The sequence below is a fragment of the Struthio camelus genome, unplaced genomic scaffold (assembly GCF_040807025.1).
Source record: "Struthio camelus isolate bStrCam1 unplaced genomic scaffold, bStrCam1.hap1 HAP1_SCAFFOLD_120, whole genome shotgun sequence".
Lineage (NCBI taxonomy): Eukaryota > Metazoa > Chordata > Aves > Struthioniformes > Struthionidae > Struthio > Struthio camelus.
In genome coordinates this window covers 57859-79539 of record NW_027182685.1, presented here as the reverse complement: position 1 = coordinate 79539, position 21681 = coordinate 57859, and the positions used below count along the sequence as shown (strand labels likewise).

Below are 21681 nucleotides of genomic sequence, written 5' to 3'. Positions count from 1 at the left end.
TGTGCTGCCATTCAGAGGGACCTGGACAGGCTGGAGAGGTGGGCGGAGAGGAACCTCCTGAAGTTCAACAAAGGCAAGTGCAAGGTCCTGCACCTAGGCAGGAATAATCCCATGCACCAGGACAGGCTGGGGGTTGACCTGCTGCAAAGTGGCTCTGCCGAGAAGGACCTGGGAGTGCTGGTGGGCAACAAGTTAAACATGAGGCAGCAGTGTGCCCTTGTGGCCAAGAAGGCCCATGGTATGCTGGGGTGCATTAGGCAGAGTGTTGCCAGCAGGTGGAGGGAGGTGATCCTGCCCCTCTCCTCAGCCCTGGGGAGGCCTCACCTGGAGTACTGTGTCCAGTTCTGGGCTCCCCAGTACAAGAGAGACATGGCACTCCTGGAGAGAGTCCAGCGGAGGGCTACCAAGAGGATTAGAGGGCTGGAGCACCTCTCCTAGGAAGAAAGACTGCAAGAGCTGGGCCTGTTCAGCCTGGGGAAGAGAAGCTTGAGAGGCGATCTCATCAACGTGTACAAGCATCTGAAGGGGGAGTGTCAAGAGGATGAGGCCAGCCTCTTCTCCGTGGTGCCCAGCGACAGGACAAGAGGCAATGGGCACAAACTGAACCACAGGCAGCTCCATCTGAACCTGAGGAAAAACTTCTTCCCTGTGAGAGTGACAGAGCATTGGAACAGGTTGCCCAGAGAGGTAGTGGAGTCTCCTTCGCTGGAGATATTCAAAAGCCGTCTGGATGTGATCCTGGGCAATATGCTCTAGGTGACCCTGCTTGAGCAGGGAGGTTGGACGAGATGATCTCCAGAGGTCCCGTCCAACCTAAACGATTCTGTGATTCTGTGATTCTGTAAAACGCTGTGCATCAGGGCAGGCTGAGAGCTGACCGTCAGAGGAGTGACCCTGAGGAGAAGGGCCTGGACATGACAAGGGATGCCATAGGAGCCAGCAGTGCATGCTTGCACTAATGAGGCCAGCTGCATATGGGGCTGCTTCAGGAAGACCATGGCCACCCAGGCAAGGGCAGTCCCCATCCCCCTTGACTCAGCACTGGTGTGGCCACATCTGGAAGAGTGTGTCCCCGTGTGGGCTGCCCAGTGCTGGAGGAATGGGGAGGACCTGGAGAAGGTCCAGGGGAGGTCTCCCAAGGTGGGGGTAGGGTCCTGAAGCACAAAGCCTGTATGGAGGGGCTGAGGGATGTGGCCTTCTTTAGCCTGGTGAAGGGGAGGCTAAGGGCATTCCAGTAGGAGCCTGGGAGTGCTTGAAGGGTGGTTTCAGAGGTGATGGAGAGTTTCTTGGTAATAGGAAATAGCAAGAGAAGGAGAAAGAGACAAAACAATTATGAGATACATTATGAGAAGTTCAGGCTGAACTTTTGGAAACTGGGATGTCACTTGTGCTGTGGTTCAACAGGACACCCAGAGGGAGTTGGTGGGGAGCCCCTGGCTTTGTGTCTGGATGAAAAGCAAGAGAGGGCAGAGAGCCATCAGTAAAGGTGGTCAGATGGCTGGGGGAGAGCAAAGTGGGGAAGCAGGCTGGGTGTCTACAGGCTGCAGGGACACAGACACAGGAGGGGGACAGCACAGGGCAGCCTGGGGTGGAGACGACTGAGGGCACTGCCAAGGCTGAAAGCCTCCGACAGGACGGAGGTCTTTGTGCTCTTGGCTTTCTCTGGTGTCTGCCACTGAGGCCAAGGAGACACTGTGTTTCTGACGGCCCCAGGTCCTCATTACGTCCCCACCCTCAGAGAGCCCAGGAGGTGCTGTCTCATCCTGCACGAAGTCTTGCACACCCCCACCCTCTCCCTGCCCCCACAAAGAGCCCTGAGCCAAGTCGGAGCGAAAGCACCACCCTGTGCAGGGGCTGGGTGTCAGTGCTGGCCCATGCTGTCTGATAACACACAGCAAGGTGGACTTGGTGTCACAGCCACCTGCACATTTCCTTTGCCAACCTGTAACAAGTGCCTCCAACTTTCTGCTCTCCTCAGCCCCTGGGAGGCTTTGTTGGTAATGGTCCTCAGGGGGACCCATTAACACTCCCCGAAACTTGGGATTTAATTCTGACTTTAACTTCTTCAGTGTTTTTCTCAGTTCCCTCTCAGTATCTGAGGTTCATGGGCTCAGCACCACATACACTCGAGGGGGGATTAAAAGGTCAGAAGCCCTAACAAGCCATGCCACTCCCCAGCATTTTCTTGAGGTCTCAGTTCTTGTGAGGCTAAGTGGAGAGCTCTCAGGAGGGCACTTACAAGAGGAAGATTTCAATGAGCGACCAAAAAAAAATCGGATGCTGGCTTTCACAGTTTTCTTCTTTTTTCAGCCCCGAGAATCCCTGTTATCCACATTGCTGGATTCCTATTGATTCAGAGGGTCTCCTAATGAAACCTGGATGTGTAGGAAAGGCAGGATTTCTGGTACGGGACATGTGTGGACAACCCTCCTCCTCCCCTCCCCAGCCCGGCCAGTTCTCCCATCAGCCCCTGGGGACCTACTTCGCTCTTGTTAACATCGAACCCTTTTCCACTCGCCTCTGTAGCTGAGTGTTATAGCTCCTGTGCCCCAAGTCCCACCTGCTTCCCTTAGAGAAGTGGATGTTATCGCTAGGCCACTCTTCTTCATTTTTGAAGGGTCCTGGAGAACAGGAGAGGTGCCTGACGAATGGAAGAAAGCCCATGTCACTCCAGTCTTCAAAAAGGGTAAGAAGGAGGAGCCAGGAATCTACAGGCCTGTCAGCCTCCCCTCCATCCCTGGAAAGGTGATCCTGGAGGTCCTCACTAAGCATGTGGAGGACAAGAAGGTGATCAGGAGGAGTCAGCATGGATTCACCAAAGGGAAATCATGCTTGACCAAGCCTTCCAGGACAGTGAGGTGGATGGAGAACTGGCTGGATGGCCGAGCTCAGAGGGTTGTGGTCAGTGGCACAGTCTAGCTGGAGGCCTGTGGCTAGTGGTGTCCCCCAGGGCTCAGTCCTGGGTCCAGTCTTGTTCAATGTATTCCTCAATGACCTGGAGGAAGGGACAGAGTGCACCCTCAGCAAGTTTGCTGATGATACTAAACTGGGGGGAGAGGCTAACACACCAGAAGACTGTGCTGCCATTCAGAGGGACCTGGACAGGCTGGAGAGGTGGGCGGAGAGGAACCTCCTGAAGTTCAACAAAGGCAAGTGCAAGGTCCTGCACCTAGGCAGGAATAATCCCATGCACCAGGACAGGCTGGGGGTTGACCTGCTGCAAAGTGGCTCTGCCGAGAAGGACCTGGGAGTGCTGGTGGGCAACAAGTTAAACATGAGGCAGCAGTGTGCCCTTGTGGCCAAGAAGGCCCATGGTATGCTGGGGTGCATTAGGCAGAGTGTTGCCAGCAGGTGGAGGGAGGTGATCCTGCCCCTCTCCTCAGCCCTGGGGAGGCCTCACCTGGAGTACTGTGTCCAGTTCTGGGCTCCCCAGTACAAGAGAGACATGGCACTCCTGGAGAGAGTCCAGCGGAGGGCTACCAAGAGGATTAGAGGGCTGGAGCACCTCTCCTAGGAAGAAAGACTGCAAGAGCTGGGCCTGTTCAGCCTGGGGAAGAGAAGCTTGAGAGGCGATCTCATCAACGTGTACAAGCATCTGAAGGGGGAGTGTCAAGAGGATGAGGCCAGCCTCTTCTCCGTGGTGCCCAGCGACAGGACAAGAGGCAATGGGCACAAACTGAACCACAGGCAGCTCCATCTGAACCTGAGGAAAAACTTCTTCCCTGTGAGAGTGACAGAGCATTGGAACAGGTTGCCCAGAGAGGTAGTGGAGTCTCCTTCGCTGGAGATATTCAAAAGCCGTCTGGATGTGATCCTGGGCAATATGCTCTAGGTGACCCTGCTTGAGCAGGGAGGTTGGACGAGATGATCTCCAGAGGTCCCGTCCAACCTAAACGATTCTGTGATTCTGTGATTCTGTAAAACGCTGTGCATCAGGGCAGGCTGAGAGCTGACCGTCAGAGGAGTGACCCTGAGGAGAAGGGCCTGGACATGACAAGGGATGCCATAGGAGCCAGCAGTGCATGCTTGCACTAATGAGGCCAGCTGCATATGGGGCTGCTTCAGGAAGACCATGGCCACCCAGGCAAGGGCAGTCCCCATCCCCCTTGACTCAGCACTGGTGTGGCCACATCTGGAAGAGTGTGTCCCCGTGTGGGCTGCCCAGTGCTGGAGGAATGGGGAGGACCTGGAGAAGGTCCAGGGGAGGTCTCCCAAGGTGGGGGTAGGGTCCTGAAGCACAAAGCCTGTATGGAGGGGCTGAGGGATGTGGCCTTCTTTAGCCTGGTGAAGGGGAGGCTAAGGGCATTCCAGTAGGAGCCTGTGAGTGCTTGAAGGGTGGTTTCAGAGGTGATGGAGAGTTTCTTGGTAATAGGAAATAGCAAGAGAAGGAGAAAGAGACAAAACAATTATGAGATACATTATGAGAAGTTCAGGCTGAACTTTTGGAAACTGGGATGTCACTTGTGCTGTGGTTCAACAGGACACCCAGAGGGAGTTGGTGGGGAGCCCCTGGCTTTGTGTCTGGATGAAAAGCAAGAGAGGGCAGAGAGCCATCAGTAAAGGTGGTCAGATGGCTGGGGGAGAGCAAAGTGGGGAAGCAGGCTGGGTGTCTACAGGCTGCAGGGACACAGACACAGGAGGGGGACAGCACAGGGCAGCCTGGGGTGGAGACGACTGAGGGCACTGCCAAGGCTGAAAGCCTCCGACAGGACGGAGGTCTTTGTGCTCTTGGCTTTCTCTGGTGTCTGCCACTGAGGCCAAGGAGACACTGTGTTTCTGACGGCCCCAGGTCCTCATTACGTCCCCACCCTCAGAGAGCCCAGGAGGTGCTGTCTCATCCTGCACGAAGTCTTGCACACCCCCACCCTCTCCCTGCCCCCACAAAGAGCCCTGAGCCAAGTCGGAGCAAAAGCACCACCCTGTGCAGGGGCTGGGTGTCAGTGCTGGCCCATGCTGTCTGATAACACACAGCAAGGTGGACTTGGTGTCACAGCCACCTGCACATTTCCTTTGCCAACCTGTAACAAGTGCCTCCAACTTTCTGCTCTCCTCAGCCCCTGGGAGGCTTTGTTGGTAATGGTCCTCAGGGGGACCCATTAACACTCCCCGAAACTTGGGATTTAATTCTGACTTTAACTTCTTCAGTGTTTTTCTCAGTTCCCTCTCAGTATCTGAGGTTCATGGGCTCAGCACCACATACACTCGAGGGGGGATTAAAAGGTCAGAAGCCCTAACAAGCCATGCCACTCCCCAGCATTTTCTTGAGGTCTCAGTTCTTGTGAGGCTAAGTGGAGAGCTCTCAGGAGGGCACTTACAAGAGGAAGATTTCAATGAGCGACCAAAAAAAAATCGGATGCTGGCTTTCACAGTTTTCTTCTTTTTTCAGCCCCGAGAATCCCTGTTATCCACATTGCTGGATTCCTATTGATTCAGAGGGTCTCCTAATGAAACCTGGATGTGTAGGAAAGGCAGGATTTCTGGTACGGGACATGTGTGGACAACCCTCCTCCTCCCCTCCCCAGCCCGGCCAGTTCTCCCATCAGCCCCTGGGGACCTACTTCGCTCTTGTTAACATCGAACCCTTTTCCACTCGCCTCTGTAGCTGAGTGTTATAGCTCCTGTGCCCCAAGTCCCACCTGCTTCCCTTAGAGAAGTGGATGTTATCGCTAGGCCACTCTTCTTCATTTTTGAAGGGTCCTGGAGAACAGGAGAGGTGCCTGACGAATGGAAGAAAGCCCATGTCACTCCAGTCTTCAAAAAGGGTAAGAAGGAGGAGCCAGGAATCTACAGGCCTGTCAGCCTCCCCTCCATCCCTGGAAAGGTGATCCTGGAGGTCCTCACTAAGCATGTGGAGGACAAGAAGGTGATCAGGAGGAGTCAGCATGGATTCACCAAAGGGAAATCATGCTTGACCAAGCCTTCCAGGACAGTGAGGTGGATGGAGAACTGGCTGGATGGCCGAGCTCAGAGGGTTGTGGTCAGTGGCACAGTCTAGCTGGAGGCCTGTGGCTAGTGGTGTCCCCCAGGGCTCAGTCCTGGGTCCAGTCTTGTTCAATGTATTCCTCAATGACCTGGAGGAAGGGACAGAGTGCACCCTCAGCAAGTTTGCTGATGATACTAAACTGGGGGGAGAGGCTAACACACCAGAAGACTGTGCTGCCATTCAGAGGGACCTGGACAGGCTGGAGAGGTGGGCGGAGAGGAACCTCCTGAAGTTCAACAAAGGCAAGTGCAAGGTCCTGCACCTAGGCAGGAATAATCCCATGCACCAGGACAGGCTGGGGGTTGACCTGCTGCAAAGTGGCTCTGCCGAGAAGGACCTGGGAGTGCTGGTGGGCAACAAGTTAAACATGAGGCAGCAGTGTGCCCTTGTGGCCAAGAAGGCCCATGGTATGCTGGGGTGCATTAGGCAGAGTGTTGCCAGCAGGTGGAGGGAGGTGATCCTGCCCCTCTCCTCAGCCCTGGGGAGGCCTCACCTGGAGTACTGTGTCCAGTTCTGGGCTCCCCAGTACAAGAGAGACATGGCACTCCTGGAGAGAGTCCAGCGGAGGGCTACCAAGAGGATTAGAGGGCTGGAGCACCTCTCCTAGGAAGAAAGACTGCAAGAGCTGGGCCTGTTCAGCCTGGGGAAGAGAAGCTTGAGAGGCGATCTCATCAACGTGTACAAGCATCTGAAGGGGGAGTGTCAAGAGGATGAGGCCAGCCTCTTCTCCGTGGTGCCCAGCGACAGGACAAGAGGCAATGGGCACAAACTGAACCACAGGCAGCTCCATCTGAACCTGAGGAAAAACTTCTTCCCTGTGAGAGTGACAGAGCATTGGAACAGGTTGCCCAGAGAGGTAGTGGAGTCTCCTTCGCTGGAGATATTCAAAAGCCGTCTGGATGTGATCCTGGGCAATGTGCTCTAGGTGACCCTGCTTGAGCAGGGAGGTTGGACGAGATGATCTCCAGAGGTCCCTTCCAACCTAAACGATTCTGTGATTCTATGATTCTGTGCCTCAGGGAGAGTTCGGAGGCCCTCTCACCTCAGGGGACAGAGTCTGGCACCCGAGAGGGGGACTCACCCCATTACCCAAGGCAAGTCTCCGTGGCAGGGAGGAAATTCCTGGGGCTCGGCCTCTCCCTCCCCACTGACCATGGTGGGGGGCTGGAGGGACCAGCTCAGGCCACCAGGGCTCTCTCAACCTGAGTGAGGCAGTGAACAGACAGATGTCTGCAGGGAGGTGAGGGGAATCCCATTCACAGCATCTCTCCTGACTTTGCGTTGTCCTGGTTCCTCAGTCCTCTGCCTCAGTTTCCCTTTCAAAGGAGCATGTCCCAGAGTTTGAGTGACCAGAGATATGGCGCAAGCTATGTGCCAGAAGTGTTCACAAAGTTTCCAGCAGGTCAGAGGTTTCAGTCTCCTTGGAGAGCCAATTACACATTGCTCCCTCTCTGCAGTCCCTGGGGAGAGACCAGCTGCAGCAGGAGCCTTCAGAGACTCGTTAGTGCTTTAAACCCCAGGACACTGCAGAGAGCAGGGGGGATTCAACTGCTGCTGGACACAACTGCAGGAGGGGCTGAAAGAAGATGGCAAGGGCGGAGCAATGCCTGAGCGCTGGGTTGTGGTTTGCAGAGAGCTCAGGGAAGAGAAGGACGTGGTGGGCAAGAAGCAGAGGGCGAGACCCCAACCTCCATCATCATTGCCCAACACCATCAGTGCAGAGATCACCACCTCATCCGGAGGCCTGCAGCTTTGTGTTGTGTCTTCTGAGTCAGGTCCGTTCCTTTTTAGCTCTTTAGGCTTTGCACAGTGGCATCTATGGGTGAGGAAAGTGATGGGCATGTCCTTTCCTGGGTGTCTTCTACTCCAGCTCCCCCTTCCCTCCACACGTTTCTTCTGATACCCTTGTTAGCAGAGCAGAGTGCTGGGGAGCTTGTCTGTTGGTGCAGAGTTAGTTTGTGCCTTTGCTGCCCCTGAGCCAGCCCAGAGCTCCGTGAGCACAGCTGGCAGTGCTGAGGTTCAGCTGCTGGGCTGTGCCACCAGGCAGCCCCAAGCCCCTCCCAAACCATCCTGGAGGGGGATCTACACCAAGCGAATGATCTCCCCTGTCCTCTTCCCTCTTGCCCTGCACCAAATCTCTTCTCCTCATATTGGCTGATAGCTCAAGTGTCCATCTTCTCTCAGGTCCAGCTCCCTTTTCTCTCTCAAGCCCACGCAAAGGCTCTCTGAGAGCTCTCTAAGGAAGTCCTGCTGCACAGTGCCGGGGATGTCCACTCCTGAGCCACGCACTGTCGAAGGAAGCACACGCCCTGTCCCTTCCAAATACAACTGCTTCGGAGAGCTGAGGTCAGCCGTTTGGTGCAGGGCCCATGCTCCTGCCCTGAGGAAAAGGGCACCTGGCATGATGTGCTCGCAGAAAGGGGTCTCCTGGCCTGCTAGGAATGGTGGCTGCTATTCAGAATAACTTTGGGTGCCAGAAAGACACTGTCACAGTCGGAGTGAATGCTTTCTGTCCTCTGCCTCTACTCCAAGCAGGAAAGGAGCACCTCCGAGGGGCAGCTCACAGATGCATGGCTTAACTCTGTGGAAAAACCTAGTTCCCTCCTTTCAGTAGTCATGAGGGCCCTAAAGGGAACACCAATGCGGTCAGGGAAGTGCCAGGCTCCGTGTTTTCTCTGACAGCAACTTCCTTCCTGATTCTTCTGCACAAGAAAGAAGGAAAGAAACAGATGTTTTTTCTTGTAGGTTGCCTCGTTAGGAAAAGAGGAATGAGGGACCTGTGGTGCTCTGTGGAGGAAGGGGAATGGGACAATCGCACATTTCCAATGGAGTTTCTCCTGCTGGGAATGAGGAATGTCCCCTCACTCCAGACACTGCTCTTCCTCCTCCTGCTTATGATCTGCTTGGTAACAATGGTCGTGAACATCCTCATTGTTGTGCTGGTGGTGGCAGACCGGCACCTGCACACCCCCATGTACTTCTTCCTGGGCAACCTGTCCTCCTTGGAGACCTGCTACGGCTCCACCATCCTGCCCCGGCTGCTGGCCAGCTTCCTGACCGGCAACAGGACCATTTCTGCTCATGGCCGTATGGCTCAGCTCTATTTCTTAGTTTCCTTTGCAGTTAGTGAGTGTTACCTGCTGGCCATGATGTCCTACGATCGGTACTTGGCCATATGCCAGCCCCTGCTCTATGCAAGCCTCATGAGCTAGAAGGTCTCTCTACAGCTGGCAGCAGCCTCTTGGCTACTGGGAGTGCTTATCTCTACAGTAGTCACTTCTTTCTTATCCCACTTAAGGTTTTGTGGCCCCAATGTTATTGACCATTTCTTCTGTGATTTTACCCCTGTGCTGAAGCTTCTCTGCAGTGACACCAGGGTGATCACACTACTAGCTTCCATAATATCTATCCTGAATACAGTTTTCCCTTTCTTAGTCACACTGGCCTCCTACGTGTGCATCATAGCTGCCATCCTGAGGATCCCATCTAGCAAGGGCAAGCAGAAGGCCTTCTCCACCTGTTCCTCTCACCTCACTGTTGTCACTGTTTTCTATGCCACCATCATTGTCTACCTGATGCCCAGAACCCCCCAGCTGAGGCAGCTCAACAAAGTGTTCTCCTTTTTCTATACCATCCTCACACCCCTGGTCAATCCCCTCATCTACAGCCTGTGCAACAGGGAGGTCAGGGAGGCCCTGAGGAAAGGGCTCAGCAGAGCTTTGGCCAGCTCCATGAGCTCCAAGTACTGCTGTGCCAGGGTGGTAAAATCACCTCTGGTGCATATGTGAACTGCCAAGGAGACAGTGGGGGAAGGTGTGTGCTCACCACCAGGAACCCCTCAGGGAGTATGCGTTTTGTGAGGTTGATACGGAAAGGGAGGGAAGAGGTCATTAGAAAAACACAAATATTTCTCCAGGTCATCTAATAAAAGTCTGATGAAAAAGATGTGTGTATGTGTGTGTTTCTAGATGGCTAAGGGTACATGAAACAAATCCCACACCTAGAGCTATGACCCTTTAATAAGCTCCAATGGGGCAACCCTTGTCATGTCCAGCGATTTCACATCTTGGCTAATATCCCAGTTTACTGCCCCTATTATTTCCCAGCCCCTGAGCTTCCTTTCCCATCTCTGCAAGGACAAGTGGTCTTTTCTCCTTCCTTTTCACAAGATTAACTGACTCAGTGCTGAGCTGCCAGAAACTGTCTCAATAGCAATATCTATGCTGTCCTCTGTCCATCTGCTGCAGCATTTTGAATCACTCTTTGGAAGAGGGAAACAGAGTGGGAGAAATGAGCTGAGACTTAGGATTGTAGGATCATAGGAAACTTCAGGTGGGAAGGGACCTCAGTGGGTCTCAAGCCCAACCTCCAGGTCAAAGCTGGTGACCTATGAGGTCAGATCAGGTTACTCAGGGGTTTATCCAGCTGGGTCTTGAGAAGCTCCATGGATGGAGACTGCACAACTTGTCTCGGTTGCCTCTGTCTCTCAGCCCTCATTTTAGAAAGTTTCTCCCCATCTCCAGTCAGAACTTCTTTCGTTTCAGCTTATGCCTGTTGACTCTCATCCTCACACCGTGCACTGCTCAGAGGAGCCAGAGGTTACCCTCAGGTCCCCCTGAAACCCTCTCTTCCCCAGGCTGAACAAGGCCAGCTCCCTCAGCCTCCCCTCCCACGGCAAGGGCTCCAGCCCCTGAGCCCCTTGGGGGACCTCCCCTGAGCTTGCTCAAGTTTGTCAATGTTGTTCCTGTAGTGGGGGGCCCAACTCTGGGCACAGCATCTAAATGGAGGTCCAACGAGTGGTGAGCAAAGGTGGATGTTCACTTCCCTTGAGCTACTGGCTGTACTCCTGGGCATACAGGCCAGGGTGCTCTCCCCCAGCCATCTGACCACCTTTACTGATGGCTCTCTGCCCTCTCTTGCTTTTCATCCAGACACAAAGCCAGGGGCTCCCCACCAACTCCCTCTGGGTGTCCTGTTGAACCACAGCACAAGTGACATCCCAGTTTCCAAAAGTTCAGCCTGAACTTCTCATAATGTATCTCATAATTGTTTTGTCTCTTTCTCCTTCTCTTGCTATTTCCTATTACCAAGAAACTCTCCATCACCTCTGAAACCACCCTTCAAGCACTCCCAGGCTCCTACTGGAATGCCCTTAGCCTCCCCTTCACCAGGCTAAAGAAGGCCACATCCCTCAGCCCCTCCATACAGGCTTTGTGCTTCAGGACCCTACCCCCACCTTGGGAGACCTCCCCTGGACCTTCTCCAGGTCCTCCCCATTCCTCCAGCACTGGGCAGCCCACACGGGGACACACTCTTCCAGATGTGGCCACACCAGTGCTGAGTCAAGGGGGATGGGGACTGCCCTTGCCTGGGTGGCCATGGTCTTCCTGAAGCAGCCCCATATGCAGCTGGCCTCATTAGTGCAAGCATGCACTGCTGGCTCCTATGGCATCCCTTGTCATGTCCAGGCCCTTCTCCTCAGGGTCACTCCTCTGACGGTCAGCTCTCAGCCTGTCCTGATGCACAGCGTTTTACAGAATCACAGAATCACAGAATCGTTTAGGTTGGAAGGGACCTCTGGAGATCATCTCGTCCAACCTCCCTGCTCAAGCAGGGTCACCTAGAGCATATTGCCCAGGATCACATCCAGACGGCTTTTGAATATCTCCAGCGAAGGAGACTCCACTACCTCTCTGGGCAACCTGTTCCAATGCTCTGTCACTCTCACAGGGAAGAAGTTTTTCCTCAGGTTCAGATGGAGCTGCCTGTGGTTCAGTTTGTGCCCATTGCCTCTTGTCCTGTCGCTGGGCACCACGGAGAAGAGGCTGGCCTCATCCTCTTGACACTCCCCCTTCAGATGCTTGTACACGTTGATGAGATCGCCTCTCAAGCTTCTCTTCCCCAGGCTGAACAGGCCCAGCTCTTGCAGTCTTTCTTCCTAGGAGAGGTGCTCCAGCCCTCTAATCCTCTTGGTAGCCCTCCGCTGGACTCTCTCCAGGAGTGCCATGTCTCTCTTGTACTGGGGAGCCCAGAACTGGACACAGTACTCCAGGTGAGGCCTCCCCAGGGCTGAGGAGAGGGGCAGGATCACCTCCCTCCACCTGCTGGCAACACTCTGCCTAATGCACCCCAGCATACCATGGGCCTTCTTGGCCACAAGGGCACACTGCTGCCTCATGTTTAACTTGTTGCCCACCAGCACTCCCAGGTCCTTCTCTGCAGAGCCACTTTGCAGCAGGTCAACCCCCAGCCTGTCCTGGTGCATGGGATTATTCCTGCCTAGGTGCAGGACCTTGCACTTGCCTTTGTTGAACTTCAGGAGGTTCCTCTCCGCCCACCTCTCCAGCCTGTCCAGGTCCCTCTGAATGGCAGCACAGCCTTCTGGTGTGTTAGCCTCTCCCCCCAGTTTAGTATCATCAGCAAACTTGCTGAGGGTGCACTCTGTCCCTTCCTCCAGGTCATTGAGGAATACATTGAACAAGACTGGACCCAGGACTGAGCCCTGGGGGACACCACTAGCCACAGGCCTCCAGCTAGACTGTGCCACTGACCACAACCCTCTGAGCTCGGCCATCCAGCCAGTTCTCCATCCACCTCACTGTCCTGGAAGGCTTGGTCAAGCATGATTTCCCTTTGGTGAATCCATGCTGACTCCTCCTGATCACCTTCTTGTCCTCCACATGCTTAGTGAGGACCTCCAGGATCACCTTTCCAGGGATGGAGGGGAGGCTGACAGGCCTGTAGATTCCTGGCTCCTCCTTCTTACCCTTTTTGAAGACTGGAGTGACATGGGCTTTCTTCCATTCGTCAGGCACCTCTCCTGTTCTCCAGGACCCTTCAAAAATGAAGAAGAGTGGCCTAGCGATAACATCCACTTCTCTAAGGGAAGCAGGTGGGACTTGGGGCACAGGAGCTATAACACTCAGCTACAGAGGCGAGTGGAAAAGGGTTCGATGTTAACAAGAGCGAAGTAGGTCCCCAGGGGCTGATGGGAGAACCGGCCGGGCTGGGGAGGGGAGGAGGAGGGTTGTCCACACATGTCCCGTACCAGAAATCCTGCCTTTCCTACACATCCAGGTTTCATTAGGAGACCCTCTGAATCAATAGGAATCCAGCAATGTGGATAACAGGGATTCTCGGGGCTGAAAAAAGAAGAAAACTGTGAAAGCCAGCATCCGATTTTTTTTTGGTCGCTCATTGAAATCTTCCTCTTGTAAGTGCCCTCCTGAGAGCTCTCCACTTAGCCTCACAAGAACTGAGACCTCAAGAAAATGCTGGGGAGTGGCATGGCTTGTTAGGGCTTCTGACCTTTTAATCCCCCCTCGAGTGTATGTGGTGCTGAGCCCATGAACCTCAGATACTGAGAGGGAACTGAGAAAAACACTGAAGAAGTTAAAGTCAGAATTAAATCCCAAGTTTCGGGGAGTGTTAATGGGTCCCCCTGAGGACCATTACCAACAAAGCCTCCCAGGGGCTGAGGAGAGCAGAAAGTTGGAGGCACTTGTTACAGGTTGGCAAAGGAAATGTGCAGGTGGCTGTGACACCAAGTCCACCTTGCTGTGTGTTATCAGACAGCATGGGCCAGCACTGACACCCAGCCCCTGCACAGGGTGGTGCTTTCGCTCCGACTTGGCTCAGGGCTCTTTGTGGGGGCAGGGAGAGGGTGGGGGTGTGCAAGACTTCGTGCAGGATGAGACAGCACCTCCTGGGCTCTCTGAGGGTGGGGACGTAATGAGGACCTGGGGCCGTCAGAAACACAGTGTCTCCTTGGCCTCAGTGGCAGACACCAGAGAAAGCCAAGAGCACAAAGACCTCCGTCCTGTCGGAGGCTTTCAGCCTTGGCAGTGCCCTCAGTCGTCTCCACCCCAGGCTGCCCTGTGCTGTCCCCCTCCTGTGTCTGTGTCCCTGCAGCCTGTAGACACCCAGCCTGCTTCCCCACTTTGCTCTCCCCCAGCCATCTGACCACCTTTACTGATGGCTCTCTGCCCTCTCTTGCTTTTCATCCAGACACAAAGCCAGGGGCTCCCCACCAACTCCCTCTGGGTGTCCTGTTGAACCACAGCACAAGTGACATCCCAGTTTCCAAAAGTTCAGCCTGAACTTCTCATAATGTATCTCATAATTGTTTTGTCTCTTTCTCCTTCTCTTGCTATTTCCTATTACCAAGAAACTCTCCATCACCTCTGAAACCACCCTTCAAGCACTCCCAGGCTCCTACTGGAATGCCCTTAGCCTCCCCTTCACCAGGCTAAAGAAGGCCACATCCCTCAGCCCCTCCATACAGGCTTTGTGCTTCAGGACCCTACCCCCATCTTGGGAGACCTCCCCTGGACCTTCTCCAGGTCCTCCCCATTCCTCCAGCACTGGGCAGCCCACACGGGGACACACTCTTCCAGATGTGGCCACACCAGTGCTGAGTCAAGGGGGATGGGGACTGCCCTTGCCTGGGTGGCCATGGTCTTCCTGAAGCAGCCCCATATGCAGCTGGCCTCATTAGTGCAAGCATGCACTGCTGGCTCCTATGGCATCCCTTGTCATGTCCAGGCCCTTCTCCTCAGGGTCACTCCTCTGACGGTCAGCTCTCAGCCTGTCCTGATGCACAGCGTTTTCTGCTCCCCCATGCAGGACTAGCCGCGTTTCCTTGCACAACTTCATGGGGTTTATGTTGGACAAAACCCCAAGTTTCTCAAGGCCGCTCTGGACTCAGGCTCCTTTGTGTCAGCTCTTAATGTGCGTGTACAGATGGCTCGTCCTGTCTTGCTGTGCCTCTGACAGGATAACAGCATGAGGCATTGCGGGACACTGTGGATAATAAAAGGAGGTGCTAGTTTAACGGAGCTGCTGGCAAAGGTAGAAATCACCACGGACACCATCTCAGAGAGGCCCAATGAATGTACAAAGGAAGTATAAGCAGGGCCAGTGGAGATTAGGAAATAGGTGTGTGCTGACTGCATGGGCGGGCATCAGGATGGTAAAAGAGAACACCTTGTCAGGTGGAAAAGAGGGCATAATGCAATAAAAGGTGAAGGAAAAGAAAAAAAAAATCAGTGCTCACTGCGGGTACCTGCAAAGCACTCCTGAATCTGAATGACACTAACCAGAGCAGGACAAGAAACATGCAGTTGATCTGCTCCTACTTCTGTCTGACACACTGCCATGGTCACAGGGAAGCTGCAGTTTTCTCCCTGTGGTCAACATGAGAAGACACAGGGTGGAAGAAAATGCAAAAGGATTCATGGTGGAAGGGGCCTCTGGAGGTCTTTAGCCCAATCTCCTTCCCACAGCAGGGTCAACTATCAGATCCTACCAGGTTGCTCAGGGCTTCGTTCATTTAGGACTTGAAAACCTCTGAGGATGGAGATGGCACAACCTCTCTGGGCAACCTGCCCCAGTGTTCCACTGTCTGCAGGGGTAAAACATTTTTGCTTATCCCCAGCCTGAACCTCTTGTTTCAGCTAATGCCCATTGGGCCTCCTCCTCCTGTCGTGTACAACAATGAAGGGCCTGCCTCCATCTTCTTGACGACCTCCTGGTGGGTATGGGCAGGCTGTTCTTAGGTCTGCCCAAAGCCTCCTCTTCTCCAGGCTCAACAACTCCAGCACCCTCAGCCAGTGCAATCACCCCCATGCCACGTCTCTCTGCATGTGTCACACTCATTGGGCATCGTGTTGTAATGTGCAGGTGTTGTAGACTGTGAAGAGGGCCTGTTCTGGACAAGCAGTCCCTCATAATTAAACCTTGACCTGAAAACCTTCCAGGCCCAAGATTGATTTTTCTCCCTTAAATCCAATTTTAGCTGCACTTGTGTCAGCTTCGTACTGTTGCCTCTCATTGTCCTGCCAGGAATCTCTGTAAAGAGCCCTGGTTCTTTACTGGTGGGAAGCTTGAGTTGGGAAGCTGTGATGAGTTTCCTCCAAAAGTCTTCCCTTCTCCAGGCTGAACAAGGCCTGAACTCTCAGCCTCTCCTCCCAGGGCAAGTGCTCCAGCCCCCAAACACCTTGAGGTTCTGACACTGAACTCACTCCATGTCATCAACAGCGTTCTTCTCCAGGGGGGCCTGAATGGATGATGTATCTAGGTGGGTTCGGATAAGTGCTGAGTAGAGGGGCATCATCACTTCCGTCTTTCTCCTGGCTGTGCTCCTGTTCATGCAGCCCACAATGCTGTGGCCTCCGTTGCTGCCAGGGAACACTCTTGCCTCACATCAAGCTCGCTGCCCACAAAGACCGCCACGTCCTTTTCTGCAGAGCTGCTGCCCAGCCAGAACTCCCCAGCCTGTGTCACTGCAGGATGTTGGTCTATCGCAGGTGAAGATAGGGCATTTGTCCTTGTTGCATTTCACAGAGTTCCTGACAGCCCATTCTTCCCACCTGCCAAGCTCCCTCTGAAAGGCAGCCCTCAGGCACATGACTGTTCTGCCCCATTAGCTGTCATCTGCAACTGGGATAAGAGGTGTGTCCTCCAGGCCACTGATGAGCCTGTCAGACAGGTTGGGTTGCAGTGTAGACCCCTGCACCCTCCACTTGTCACTGGCTTCCAGGTAAAGCCTGACCCACTCACAAAAACCCTCTGAGCTCCATCATCCAACCACTTGGTTTTTCACCCATCTGAATGTCTAGCCAGCCTGCTGTAAGGCCTCCCTTGGATACAAGAATGTTGGGGGAGACAGTGCCAGAAGTCTGGCTAAAATCATGGTGAATGACATCTCCTACTCTTTCTTCTCCCACAAGTACAGGTCTTTTATCACAGAAGGCAATCACGTTGGTCTGGAACTATTTATGTTCAGTAAATCCGTGCTGACTATTTCCAGGCACCTTCGTGTACCCAGAAATGTGATCCAAGATGGATAGCTCCAGGACACACTCCTCACTCAAGTGAGGCTGAACGGCCTGCAGCTCCCCGGCTTGTCCTTGTGGCCTCTTTTGAAGATAGGCACAACATAATCCTTTTTCCTGCACTCAGCCCTCGGGCACTGTGGGTTGGTATTCTCGCCTGGAGTCCTGACTCTACTACGCACAACAGCCCAGGAGACTCTGCTGGTGAAGACTGAAGCCAAGACGACGTTCAGTTCCTCACACCTATCTCCATCTGCTGTTCCTAGATTCCCTGCCCCATGCAGCAGTGAGCCCACATTTTCCTTCTTTACTCTTTCACTGTTACTGAAGCAGCAGCAGCTCTCCTTCAGGCTCGTGACATCCCCTGCAGGGGTCGATGCTAGGGCAGCTTGGGCTTCCCTAACACCATCCCTTCTTCACTGGACAGTATTTCCAAATTCCTCCTTTGCAGCCTCTCCTTTCTTCCCCTATCCTTGTGTTGCCTTGTGGCCCTGGAGCTCAGGCCTGAGCTCCCTGTTTAGCCAAGCCAGGGTCCAGAGATGCCTGCCAATTTTACAGACTGTCAGTATGGAGCTTTGTTGTGCTTTGTGGGTGCTGTCCAGGTAGGAAAGCTGAGGTGCGCTGAGGCACTTGCCCAGCAACCCCTCCAAAAGGACATGGCTTTCCTATAGGTCCCATGCTGCTTCTGCAGGAGACATATGGCTGTCTGGGTTGCCCCAGGAACCTGACCTGGACTGCAGGCCTACTTTTGTCATTAAATCAAGCACCTGCACTGCACTACATCAGCTGTTTGCAGTGTAGGGATCTGCTTGTGTCTCAGCTTAAGAATGAGTGGAGCTCTAGTCGTAGTAGGCATCTAGTGTCCTTTCATATGGCCTGGGAAATTCCTCAGCTGGCCCCCACCTGGGGTTCTAGAAGGATGTAGGTCTCATAGTTGCTCCATCAGAGCCAGCAGACACTGGCACATGCCTTGCACCACCTCTGTCTCTTCAAATGTCACCAGGTGTTTGTGTGTGAGCAACTGACTCCCACCCTCCATCTCTAGTGGTTACAATGGCAGCGTAGACAAGGGGCTTACCTGCAGGCAGCCATGTTGTGCACACTTCAGCTTGGGCAAGGGGAATCCCACCTCCTGTGTGTTTCTGGAGTTCATGGGAGAGAGCTGAATCCAACCCCATCCCAGGGATTTCTAAAACCGTCATGCCATGCCCAGATTGACTCATCGGAATCAATACCTGAACCATGCGAAAATGACCTCCCTCCTTGTCCTTGACTAGGTGTTCTGCCTATTTAAGAGATGGGAATCAGGTCTTCCAGAGTGGGACAGGTCCACCTCTTGCAAATAACCACCCTCTGATGAGACAAAATGCAATGCAGGAATCAGTGTTTACAAACTTCAGTGTTCAGAAAGGGACCATAGGTGATAGGATTTCAGTAGACTGCAGTGAACATTTCCCAGGAAGAGGGTGCACAAGCGACAGAGCAATTCATGCCTTAAGCTGGACCTCTGCTCCTGAGCGGGGCCAGGCTCCGGGGACCGAGGGAGCTGCTGGCAACCAGGCAGCATGGCCGAGAGACAGCTCTGGGCAGCAGCAGCTCCTCTGCCAAGAGCAGCGGGGCTCCGGGCACTGCCTGCTGCTGCTGCTGACAGGAGATGAGGCGAGAGGGAGAGAAGTGAGAGGCAGTGTGGAGTGGGAGGAGCGAGGAGAGCTCCTTGCGGGGGAAATCTGCACAGCCCTTTGCATGCTAAGTCTCTGGCTGCAGGGTAACTGCAGGGTAACTTGGATTCCCAAACCTTCACTCTTGGAGATCGCTAGGTCTGTGAGAAACTTCAGCAAACCCCTTCAACCCCACCTCAGCCTGCAGGCAGCCCCAGCAGCACCTTTATTGCTTCATAAGGGTTTTTCTGACCTGCTCCTTGGGACCTGTGAGCACAGAGATACCCCTGCCCAGTGCCCTGTCCTGGCAGGTTTCTGTAGGGCAGAACTGAGTGTGCAGAGGGTGGGATGGGGTCTGTGAAAACCAGCAGGGAAAAGACATTGGGAGAGAGCAAGAGCTCCCAGCAGAGAGAGCGCCAGGCAGCAGAGACGGGCTGGGAATGAGAGAGAACTGCTAACAGAAACATCACAGGAGGATGGGTTTGGGCAAGTGTTGATCAGTCCCTGCAAGGCAGACAGCTTTCTCTGAGCCAGCCCCGCATGTCTTCTCTCCCACCCAGCAGAGCCTCTGCCCTCACAGCCGTGGAGTCCAGGGCATGAGCCACCCGCTCTGCAGCCAGACCTGCAGCAGAGGAGAGGGGCATCTCTCCTGCCACGGGCCCCGTTTTGTGCTGCCCGACAAAGGGGCTGAGTGACTGCCCTGCAATGTCACCACCCAGCTGGGGAAGGTGAAGGCTTTCCCGACTGCCCATCTGTCCCTCTCTCCTTGCCTCCCGTGGCAGCAGGAGTGTAGTGTTGCTCCTTGTTTCCCCTCCTCTCCGTGCTGCCCTTGTTCTTCTCTCGGGTTCCCTGGGGTTGGTGGGTTTTCAGCTGCAGCTCAGACCCCTGCCCTGCGAGTTGTGCCACAGAGGTCTCTGCTTGGGAGTGAGGTGTCCGCAGCCCCCTTCTGACCCGTGCAGGTCCAGGAAATGCAGTGAGTGGGGAGGGGAGTGGAGCTGACTGTCCTGTAAGGAGAGCCCATCTGCAGTCCTAACAGTCCTTGGACCATTTCCCTGTGGTGTCCTGGCAGGCTTGGGGCTGCCCTCCAGAAGAGCACCGCTGCCTCATACCACCATCTCTGTGATGTGTGAGGGAGCTGTGAAGAATCTTCAGAGATGCTGGGCGTATGGAGATGGTGTTGGGAAGCTGTATGTGGGCAGCTGAAAAGAGCCGTGTGTGTGCTTGGCTAGAAAGGGGAGTGTGGAGACGTCGCTCTGGTGCCCTGAGGAAGGGAGAGAAGGTTGGAGACCCACACTTGGGACCTGGGCTCGTCTGCTCTCAGCAGGGGCTAGATTCTTTTTTGGGCAACAGATGAGAGTGACCATCCTGCAGCTCAAAGAGCTGCAAACACAGGACAGCTGAGAACAAGACTAATAGACAGACAAGCTGTCCTCCCTCTGCACCCGGGGACAGGGAATTGGTCTTTCTCAGGAGTCACAGCAGAAACGCTGAGACTTTCTGCCTTTTGAGGAAGACTGCCCAGGGGGCACAGGGGCATCTCACAGAAAATAAACATTAGGAAGAAATCCCTAAAGCTCTGTTCCTCAACCCTCATTCTTCAGAACAGGTGGTGAAGATGCTGAAATATTCCTTCCACCTGCCCAGTGGCTTTCACCTGACAGACCTTGTGACTGTCAGAGCTAGTCACCCCCACTCCCATGTCCCCACTGCCCTACAGCAGGATGGACAGACTGCCCTGGAGCCCATGGGCAGAGGCCTCTGCTCCTCACAGCACACTCCGCCAGTGCACAGGGGAGCTCAAGCAAGGCAGCTGCACACACATGCTCTCTGTGAAGAGAGAGGCAGTACGGGGGGTTGGATGAGAACTGGAACATTTCAGGGTTTCTTGAAAAGCATCTCCTAACTTCTCCATGTCTTTTCTTCTTTGGACAGTCCCACATGCCTGGAGGGAGCAACATGTCCAACAGCAGCTCCGTCACTGAATTCCTCCTGGCATTCGCAGAAACCCGGCAGCTGCAGCTCTTGCACTTCTTGCTCTTCCTGGGCATCTACCTGGCTGCCCTCCTGGCCAACGGCCTCATCATCACCGCCATAGCCTGCCACCACCGCCTCCACACCCCCATGGACTTCTTCCTCTTTAATCTCTCCCTCCTCAACCTGGCCTCCATCTCCACCACTGTCCCCACATCCATGGCCAATTCCCTCATGGACACCACGACCATCTCGTACTCGGGATGCGCTGCCCAGGTCTTCCTGGTTTCCTTCTTGTTTGGAGGAGAGATTTCTCTTCTCACTGTCATGGCCTATGACCGCTACGTTGCCATCTGCAGACCCCTGCACTACGGGACCCTCCTGGGTGGCAGCAGAGCTTGTGTCCAAATGGCAGCAGCTGCCTGGGGCAGCGGCTTTCTCAATGCTCTCCTGCACACTGCCAACACATTTTCCATACCTCTCTGCCAAAGCAATGCTGTGGGGCAGTTCTTCTGTGAGATCCCCCAGATCCTCAAGCTCTCCTGCTCACAATCCTGCCTCCGGGAAGTTGGGGTTGTTGTGGTTAGTGTTGGTTTATTTTTTGCATGTTTCATGTCCATTGTGCTGTCCTACGTACAGATCTTCACAGTTGTGCTGAGGATCCCCTCCGAGCAGGGCCGGCACAAAGCCTTCTCCATGTGCCTCCCTCACCTGGCCGTGGACTCCTTGTTTATCAGCAGTGCAATATTTGCCTACCTGAAGCCCTCCTCCCTCTCCTCCCCATCCCTGGATCTGGTGGTGGCTGTTTTGTACGCAGTGGTGCATCCAGCACTGAACCCCCTCATCTACAGCCTGAGGAACAAGGAGCTCCGAGATGCCCTGAGGAAAGTGATTGCATGGGCATTTTTCAGCAGTGCTAAAATTGCCTTTGCTCTCAACAACTGAATCCCAAACTGTCCCAAACCAGGACTCAGTTTTGTTTTTTTATTTTATTTTTATTATTACTATTGTTACTGTTATGATGATGATGATGAAATTTATTTGTTATCATTTTGCTACATAAATGCTTGCAGTTCACCCCGGTTTTAATGCCATGTCTCACCTGGTGGCCACGCAAAACTGTCTAACGCCAGGTCAGAGCTGGCTCCCTCACAGTATCTTGGTAATAAAGGCAGTTCTAGCCAGTGCCATGTCTGAAGGCTGGGTGCTTCTTCCAGAGCTGGTGTCAAATATA

At 54.1% G+C, this 21681-nt stretch overlaps 1 protein-coding gene across 1 annotated transcript; it reads left to right on the top strand.

Annotated features, from left to right (window-relative positions):
* The first annotated feature begins 8751 nt into the window (after positions 1–8751).
* LOC138065146 (olfactory receptor 6B1-like) lies at positions 8752–9771 on the top strand. Its single transcript, XM_068929332.1, is given in 1 exon segment — positions 8752–9771. A coding segment is annotated over 1 exon segment (1020 nt).
* Positions 9772–21681: the final 11910 nt, after the last annotated feature.